Raw genomic sequence first — 10,178 nt, 5'->3', positions numbered from 1 at the left:
AGTGACAAATCCTAATCTCGAAATACGCCAACCCAACATCTACCTTTGGAGACACCTGTAATGCTCCTTTATAATCACCCAGTTACGTTGTGACGTTTGGTAGCACCCAAAGTGTTCCTCCGGCAAACGGGAGTTGCATAATCTCATAGTCATAGGAACATGTATAAGTCATGAAGAAAGCAATAGCAACATACTAAACGATCGGGTGCTAAGCTAATGGAATGGGTCATGTCAATCAGATCATTCAACTAATGATGTGACCTCGTTAATCAAATAACAACTCATTGTTCATGGTCAGGAAACATAACTATCTTTGATTAACGAGCTAGTCAAGTAGAGGCATACTAGTGACACTTTGTTTGTCTATGTATTCACACATGTATTATGTTTCCGGTTAATACAATTCTAGCATGAATAATAAACATTTATCATGATTATAAGGAAATAAATAATAACTTTATTATTGCCTCTAGGGCATATTTCCTTCATCATCATCATCATTAGTGTGAAGCTCCTCCCTGATGCCCATTGATTTCAAGTCTGCCATTACTTTCGGCCCATCTTTGGTCCTCTCTAGCATGTTGAGCAGGGTACCAAGCAAACTCTCGCACACATTCTTCGTGATATGCATGACATCAAGGCTGTGAGGCACACGGTGGATATTCCAGTACGGCAATTCCCAGAAAACAGACCTCGTTTTCCATACCTTCAGCAGCGGCTCTGGCGCCTTTCGCTTCTTTCCGGCTCTGGCGCCTTTTGCTTCTTTCCTGGCAGTGGGCAATCTTTCCAATTTTTCAACAGCTCGTCTATTTCCTTGCCGGTCCTCGTACGCGGGCGTCTTTGGGGTTCAGTTTCACCATCGAACAGATCCTTGCATTTTCTCCATGGGTCATCATCGCGAAGCCACCTTCGATGTCCCATGAACACGGTTTTCGAAGATCCGGGATCTCTATCTAGCTGGTGATACGTTGTGTCATCCATGCACCTGACGCATCTAGAAAATCCGTGGACCACCTGCCTCGCGAGATATCCGTAACCGAGATAGTCGTGCACCGTCGTGAGCAGTGCGACTCTCATAGGAAAATATTCTTTCTCTACGGCGTCCCACGTATTGGCTGGCGTTTTCCACGGTGTGTCTAGCTCCTCTTTCAGTATCCCCAGATACAGATTGATGTTGTTCCCTGGTTGTTTCAGCCCTTCAATTAGCATACTCATGTGAATGTACTTTCTCTTCATGCACAACCAGGGGGAAGGTTGTACATCCACACAAACACAGGTCAGCTGCTATGTGTGCTTCTCTGGCTGCCAAACAGATTGACTCCATCGGTGCTCGCGCCCAGCACGATGTTCCTTGGATCGGCCCCAAATTCTGGGTGTTCGAAGTTCAACACTTGCCACTGGCTTGCATCCTTAGGGTGACTCAGCATCTTGTCTTTTTATTTATCTCCGGATCATTTCCGTCATCTTCTCACTTCTACTCCTCCCTATCCACGTGCCAACGCAGGAGCTTTGCTAGCTTAGGGTCCGCGAAATACCGCTGCAGACGAGGAGTGATCGGAAAGTACCACACCACTTTTTGAGGAGCTTTCTTCCTCTTCTTGTATCGAGTGATGCCGCACACCGGACATATGATAGACTCCGCGTGCTCGTCCCGATAAATGATGCAATTGTTCATGCACACATGGTATTTCACGTGCGGTAAATCGAGAGGACACACGATTTTCTTCGCCTCCTTGAAACTGGTCGGGCACTTGTTCCCCTTGGAAAGACGTTCGTGCCAGAATGACATGTTCTCATCGAAGCATGCGTCGGTCATTTTGTGTTTTACCTTCATCTCCAAAGCCATGAGCGTTACTTTGAGGCGGGTATCCTCGGCCCTGGATCCTTCATACAATGGAGTAACCGCGTCTATCTCCAGTTGATCCAGCTTGGCTTTCTCTCGGGCGGCTGCTCTTGCGTTATCCGTCTGCTTGAGAAACAGCTCTTGAATATGAGGGTCCTGCACCCAGCCCATCGATGGTCCACCGGCGTCTGCTCCGGCATCTTCATCTTCATGATCATGCCCTTCGTCTTGATCTTCCTCATCATCATGTCCGGCATCTTCTACATGATGACTGTGTACAGCATCACCGTCGTGATCATGTCCTGGAGATTCTTCGTCTTCTCGCCCGCCCTCGCCACGGTGGTTATCTTGCTACCCTTCCTTATTTCTTGCCCGGCCCCCATGGATGACTTCATAGTCATCTTCATCACCTTGCCACCGATAGCTATCCATGAAACCACGCAAGAGCAGGTGGTCCCACACCTGTTCGGAATCCTGGTCCGCAATAAGGCTCTTCAGCTTGCATCTTCGACATGGACATCTTATCTCCGTCTCGTTCTTTTGAAGCATCTCGGCCTTCGCGGAGTTCAAAAACCTATTCATGATGTCTTCGGTCATCGTGCGGACCATGGTCGCCTGCGGGGTGGAGCAAAACGATATTTTCGAACCAAGAAAAATTTTGGCATGACTGCCTAAAAATAGGACCAAAAAAATGCATAGTGCCAAATTCTCGCCGAAACGGAAATGAATCAACATTCCGGCAAAATATTGGCAACCATCGCATTTCAAATACCGGTACCAGCAAATACAAACATATATGCAACACCACAAACATACATAGATCTAGCTAGGCCATAAAAAGTGCATGTGCACGTTGTTGGAGGGAGAAAAAAGTAGATTACAACATAAAGAAAGCTTTCCCCTTACTTACCTATCAAAAAAAGGTAATTTAACCACTTAATTTGGGTGAATCTATGATGCAAACGATGTGAGGAGGAGGAGGCAGCCAAGACAAGCTTGGAGGAGGGGGTGGATAGAATGAAGTGAGGAAAGTGAGTGTGGTAGGTGGCTGTTCAAAATATCTAGCTGGTCTTAGGTTACTAATGACGCACCACCTAAAAATGCGTCATTAGTAACCCTGATTACTAATGGCGCACCAGTTAGAGGTGCGCCATTACTAGTTTTGCAATATATATATATATATATATATATATATATATATATATATATATATATAACTGTTAGTAGTGGCGCACCGAGGTTGTGGTGCGCCATTACTAGTTTGAACTAGTAATGGCGCACTGTGTTCTGGTGCGCCATTAATAGTTTTGGAAATTTTTTTGCTAGTAATGGCGCATCGTGTGTCTGGTGCGCCATTAGTAATGAGGACACTAATGGCGTAGTGGCGCACCACGTACATGGTGCGTCATTAATGTCCATATTACCTATAGTCCTTTTCCTAGTAGTGAGCGTGGGGCGCCTGCGTAGAATTCCTTGGTCCGCCTGACTTCGGCGCGTCCTTTGGCCCGGCTGAGTTTTAACCGATTACTACCTAAAATACCCCTACCGACTTAATATACTACCCAAACTGTGTTGTAGTATTGGTCAATCTGGGGCGTTCGTTCACTTAAATGGATGGCTAATATATCTTGGATATACTGTAAAGCTTTTAGAGGCTAAGCCATGAAAACTGTTTTCAGTTGTCTTCTCTTTGCTTGTGGTCATATATGTACCAGTTACTCGTGTTGTGTCTTTCGTGTGGTCGTTTAGTCTAGATTTTCGACGAGTCATTTGTGTGCGTATTGCATCTATTTAGATGGAACGCACGTGTACAAAACAGACGGATGTTTACATCAATGTATTTCCCTTTTAACGAAAAACATTTGAAAAGTTTAGACTCTGCTCGACATGCATGATTCATCTTCTATATCTAAATAGCTAATCTCTACTATAGGAATTCTCTCACTTCTCCTTAAGTCACATCACCCAAATTAATTTAGCCGTTGGATATACTATATCAATCAATAACTGGCGCATGCATGCAAGTGCATGTAGTAACTGCTGTCTGTGAGTGTTTTAATCAAGAAAAACATTGAAGCATGCATGCAGCTTAGAGCCTCATATGAGTGCTCTATGAAGGACAAGTGAGGCATGCATGCATATTTTATTTTGTTTCCCTCTAATTTTAAACTTACACGTAGAAATTTGGTATAATATTGATAAAAATTATCTTACTACAAGAGAAATTTTTGCTTCATACAAAATCCCGCCGCAACGTGCGGGGCATTGTCTAGTTCTATCAACACTTTTCACCAGAAGATTATTCGGGCTTGGCCGTCTAGGTGCGTTCCAATCTTGTAGCACTTGGCCGTGCTGGCTACCTAGCCAGTCACCGATTTGTGGACGGAGCGGGAGGTGGGAGTCCATATAGGTATAATTTCTCCGGTCGGTTTCGGCCGGCCACGACGACGATGCCGCCTGAGGGTGCAGATTTTCTTCTTGGAGACGTCGTTCGGGTCCGCCATACCTCTACCCACCTCACTGCTTCTCGGGTGAAACCCTAACTGTGATGGGCGGTGAAGGCGTTCTAGGCGATGTGTCCTTCCTGAAGGCATTGCGTGAGAGCGTTGTGATGGTGGGCACTGTTTGGGTTCGTTCGCAGGTGCAGATGGTGTGCCCCCTAGAAGGGCGCTTCTGTTCTGGGGAAACCCTAGATCTGGGTTTCCCAAATCGGATGATGACGGAGAATGTGGTGCCGTTTTCCCTCCTGAGGGCATTGTTTTAGAGCAGAGGTTCACTGGAGGGGCTAATAGGTCGAGCGGTGTTGCATCTACTGCAATGAAGACGGTGGGACACGACCGTGTGGAGCAGTCGAGTCTAGGCGTTAGACGCGGTTTGATGGACGCGTGGAGGCTGGTGGCATTGTCTAACGTCGTGGTGACGTCGGCGGCAGATGGGCATGACAAGATCTATGCAATGACCCCTCCTTAAGATGGGACGGCGGCGGTTCCTAGAGCGTGCACATGCGGTGCACGTTGTGGGACGCCTAGACCGGTTGGTGCTCTCGGCGCGCCAAGCGAGCGGCTTATTGAGGCCACTAGATTAAGGTGTCCGTTGATACAGCCAGGACACATCTCTATACTTGTAGGTGTAGCGATTTTGTTCGCCTTTATGGTGGGTTTGGTTTGATCTTTGTATTTATTTCATCACACTCGACTCTATTGAATAATTTAATAAAGATGGTTGCATGCATCATTTGATGCAGAGGCCGGGGATAATTCTCCTTTTGGAAAAAATAGCAGTAGAGAAAGAAATAGCTTTTCAATTCATATATTGATTCACGTTTCACATTTTGGTGCTGCTTTTCTATTTTATCTCTTAGTTTTGCCTCTTGCGAGAACTGAGGAAGTATATTCATTGATTGGTTCTGTTTCATAACTGCACAAAATTTATTTCCTTTCCATCTCCATTTTTTGGGGAGAATTTTTGTAATCTCTTCAACTGATTATTAGTGGTGGTTTAGCAAACCTGGTAAACATAGAAAACACTATGTACCTTGTTCAGATTAGCTCATATGTTTTTCTTCTAACAAAAAGGCTAGCACCTATTATTCAGTTCTCTTCACATTCAAGCTGAATAGTTGTTTCATTTGATGCCATCATCGTTTGATGGGAATGTGATGTTGCTTTTTTTAAGGTCACGGGGGATTATGGGAATGTGATGCCACCTGAATCATTTTCCATTTTTATTTGATGATCAGAGACGTAACAGAGTCCAGGAGATTATGGGGAAGGTACAAGTGCGTGCGAGAGAGAGAGAGAGAGAGAGAGAGAGAGAGAGGGAGGTACAAATCCAGGGGATTATGGGGAATGTGATGTTGTAGCATCCATGAACAGCTTAAGATTCTATTAATCTCATTAATTTCCTCATTTGTTCTATTTTCTCAAATCATTTTGTAAACGTACTATTAATGATTTGGTCCTGCTGCTGTGGCCTCTGGCCTCTGTAGACTCCCACAATGAGAAGCTATCTTTTTTTTTACTTGAGCATTGCTGATGATATAGGTACTTGCTTGTGTTATAAGATTTTTTGGATCCTTGGACACAACATTTGGTCTTCACAGCTGACCTAACAGCTATATGTTATTGTACCGTCATACCTACCCTCAGAGGTGGAGGACGAAAAAAATTTAAGGTGTAGCGAAGTCTCAAGCAAAGAATTTTTTTGATGCAAACCAAAAGAGGCAATACACACTAACAATGCACACTACAAACGAATAGACAAATACAATGAAAATTTAGACATATTTCAAATTTTCAATAGAAAAACAACCTAAAACATACCGGTAATGAAGCTTTCAGTGGCGTCTAGAAGACACAGGAAATGGCAGTGCCCTACCCTTCTTCTAAAAATCTTCCTTAATTTTACCAAGATGAATACTTTTGAAGATCCCTCGCTCAATGTAATCACCATTAAGTCATTAAGACATCCATCAGACATCTTGCTACGCAATTCAGTCTTAATGATTTTCATTGATGAGAAGGCCCTTTTAACTGTTGCTGTTGCACCCAGTAGACAGTAGTAGCAATTGTGACTAGTTGGCCGAATTGGACCCATTCATATATAAGTAAACATAACATCATCTCTAATGTTGGGGGAAAATCTGTCGCTGTTGCCGCCCTCACCCTCAGCCGCTGCTCGTTGGGCAGTGCGCCCTGCGCGGCAGCGCCCACCCACCCGCTTGCTCGACGCCGCCGGTCCGCATCCTCCTGGCCAGCCGACGCCGCCACGATAGGTTTGGGAGTGTCGAGTGGGGCGTGTGCGTCCTCTCGCCAGAGGTACGGTGCCGTTCGTTGTGTTGGGTGCTGGCTCAACCGCTCTTGGCCCAACTCCCTCAATGGCCCATTAATTAGTCCTGAACAGGCCTTTTCTCAGCGTCTTTAGCGATTTTCCTAGCGAATCTAATTAGCGTAGCCAGCGAATTAGCTTAGCCAGCGTCCGGCTAGACTGAGATGCATACATATAAAAGATGTTTTGCACCCAATTAAGGTATGGCAGACGCCATACCTTGCCCACCGGGGGCCTCCGCCACTGCCTACCCTGGACATGGTATCACTACAATCTAAACAGTCAAACGTTGAGCAGAAATAGACTCCAAGACAAAGTGCATATATACAAGTAGATGACCTAACTTGTTGCAAAGCTTCGGACTCTCTGCGCATGCTGCCTTCTGTACCCTATAAGTAGCAAGTAGGAGCTGCTATCTCTCACGCACTCGAACCACACTGCTCACTGCCCAGGCTAGCCAGTGCTGCAGCTGCACATGTCGAGCAATTATGGATTTGAAATACTCCGCCGTTTTCCTCCTCGGTCTTCTTTTCTCATGCGTTGCCATGAGCGGGGCTGCCAGAATCCTAGAGGATACCGTTCCGTCCAAGGAGAAGCACCAGCCCGAGGTGCCATCGCTTCCCAAGATGGAGCTGCCACCGTTCCCAGAAGTGCACCTGCCACCTAATCCTGATCTACCCAAGGTGGAGCTTCCGCCGGTCCCTGAGGTGCACCTGCCACCCAAACTGGAGATGCCCAAGGTGGAGCTGCCGCCTGTCCCGGAGGTACACATGCCACCCAAGCCAGAGTTGCCCAAAGTGGAGCTGCCAGCGTTCCCAGAGGTGCACCTGCCACCCAAGCCGGAGATGCCGAAGGTGGAGTTGCCGCCGATGCCCGAGATGCCCACTGTTCTCGAGATCCACTTCTTGGAGCCGAAGGTCAAGCCATGAGAACCACCCTTACCAACATTGTTATTTCGTTCTTCCTCGCTCGTACGTGTACCTGTTGCTGTGTTGTGTCGATGATCTGATTGTTTAGTTGTTGTTTCTAGCGAGTGTTGTGAGTGATGTGCTAATATATTGGTATATATACGAGAAATATACTTTCGCACCCTTTGGTCATAAGAGCATTTCAAAAGCATGGTGCTTTTAAGTTTTCACCGTAAGCTTCGTTTTCACCTATCCATTTTCCATCGATGAAACATAAAATTATATAAATACATTTTCTCTTCAACCTTAAGTCGTCCTAGCTTTAGTACCTGATTTTAGGACCCATAAATTGTAGTCATTATGTTTGCGTCAATGGTCTGAACACCAGTGATCCAGAGGGTGTCTCTAGGGTGTCACTAGAGCGGCTAACTAGTGCATGCATGACTACTATCGAGCAAGCGGATGTGGCAGAGATCCGGGTGTCATGTGTCAACATAGACAACGTTGATGAGGGGTGTCAGACAACTTTCATTTTACTTTCATCCGAACGTGTTCACTTCAGTGGGCAAATACTTTCAAATTGTTCTATAGGATGAAACTGACATGTCGACCACAAATGTTCAAAAGGAAATAATAATACAACAACCAAACCAACGCATTACGAGTGTCCAACTCTACAAAATATTGACTGAGACGCCAGGCACCGTGAACACATCACTAGTTAAGCGATCAAGCAAGCAAACTATAACCAGGGTTTGAAGCTCAAAAAAGTTATAGGGACAAATAGGCAACGACCAACTTTAGGACCTCTAGGTGGTAGTGCGGACCAAATTTGCTTTGGATCAAATATTGAACTCAAATATTTGGATTTTCTTTTTTGTTAATTCTCATATGAGAAACAGAGAAGTCTCATCTAACTCCTACACTATTTTTTCCTGCAAAAAGAAAACTCCTACACTAATTGATTAACCAAACAAAAAATAAAAGAAAAAAAAAATCCATGAATCTCCATGTAAAATCCAACAATGTGGGAGTTAGATGAAACATATTATATTTCATCTAGACAAGATGTAGATTTAATTTTTCACTACCTCGACTAATTGTATCACATGTAGGAAAAATATGATGACCGAACATTTACGTGCTAGTATTATAGCATAACCACTCAGGGCCCCGCCGATCGTCAAGCTCGGATGAGGGAGAACAAAGAAAAGGAAAGAGTCTGGTTGACAGCCGCAACGGCCATTGCTAATGTACGTGCTTGTATTCTCTGCGATCTGATGATCTCTCCTTGACAAGGCATTTTGATCGTCTTAGTAGTTGGCCTAATTAACGGTTGTTTATGATCGCTAGGTCATCATCCTCAACTGCAGCCGTACAGCCCGAGAGAACTATCTCAGCCCCTCTTCACCCAAATCCTAAGCAACTTTGACTAGAAGTTAAAGTGCACAGATGAACCTGGAAGTGCACACCAGTAGTTGACCAACTTTGTTGCAAAGCCTCACATTGTGTGCATTGTTGAACTCTATAAATAGAACATGAGACATGTTATCTCTCCCACATCAAAATTGCACCACGAGAGCTAGCTAGAAGCCTATAACAACCATAAGCGTCCAGCAAAATGGCTTCGAGAAACACCGTTGTATTCCTCCTTGGACTGTTCCTCTCGTCCGTCGCCATGAGCAGCGCAGCAAGAATGCTAGAGGAGGAGATGGCTCCGTCCAAAGGTGAGGAGCACCAGCCCGAGCTGCCAACGCTGCCCAAGGTCGAGCTGCCGCCATTCCCGGAGGTGCACCTGCCACCTAAGCCTGAGTTGCCCAAGGTAGAGCTGCCGACATTCCCGGAGGTGCACCTGCCACCCAAGCCCGAGCTCCCAACTTTCCCTGAGGTGCACCTTCCAGCCAAGCCTGAGCTTCCCAAGGTGGAGCTACCACTAAAACCCGAGATGCCTACCATCCCCGAGTTCCACTTTCCTGAGCCGGAGGCTAAGCCATGAAGACTGCCTTCACTTGTCTTCTCTTTGTTCGCGCTCCTACACATGTATCTGTTGGTCGTGTTGTGTCTTTGTGTGATTTCTGGCGAGTCTTTGTATGATGTGAAGTGCTTATCTATGGCGTCTATTTGTGGATGGAATGTACATGTACAAATGTTTGTTTATGAAAAATAGAAGTGTTGGTCTTATTTATTTCCCTTTTCTCTTAAAAACATTTGAAAATCTTATATCATACTATTTATTATAAATAATTCTCACCAACAGATTGCTTTTCGCTTCATATTCTTTCACCCACAAACCATCACACGCACTATAACCCTAAAATGCAATATTTGCCAGCGCATGCAATGCCTTTGAGTTTACGGTCGGCACGCTTAAATACCTTGCAAAGTAAGCAGGATTGGGGACTATCCTGAAACTCCTAGCAATCATATAAACAACCTACATGGCCACAAAGGCCTCGGTCCTACCACAAACTCAATGACTGTGGAGCACAATCCACCTATTGATCAATATACAAGCTAATATAAAGTGTGCAATATTCCAAAACAACACCTTGAAAATGGAATTGTTGTTGGCACGTCAATGTTGGATGATCCAAGCAAAT

General features: G+C 45.2%; 1 protein-coding gene across 1 annotated transcript; it reads left to right on the top strand.

Moving 5' to 3' along the window:
- The first annotated feature begins 7,097 nt into the window (after positions 1–7,097).
- On the top strand, positions 7,098–7,773 carry LOC125541291 (protein PELPK1-like). Its single transcript, XM_048704739.1, has one exon. The coding sequence runs from the start codon at positions 7,159–7,161 to the stop codon at positions 7,597–7,599; it is 441 nt and encodes a 146-aa protein (XP_048560696.1). The 5' UTR covers positions 7,098–7,158; the 3' UTR covers positions 7,600–7,773.
- The last annotated feature ends 2,405 nt before the right edge of the window (positions 7,774–10,178 follow it).

Source organism: Triticum urartu, chromosome 2, assembly GCF_003073215.2.
Source record: "Triticum urartu cultivar G1812 chromosome 2, Tu2.1, whole genome shotgun sequence".
NCBI classification, from domain to species: Eukaryota; Viridiplantae; Streptophyta; class Magnoliopsida; order Poales; family Poaceae; genus Triticum; species Triticum urartu.
Note: the sequence above shows the minus strand (reverse complement) of the source record. Positions and strands in the feature narration are given on the sequence as shown.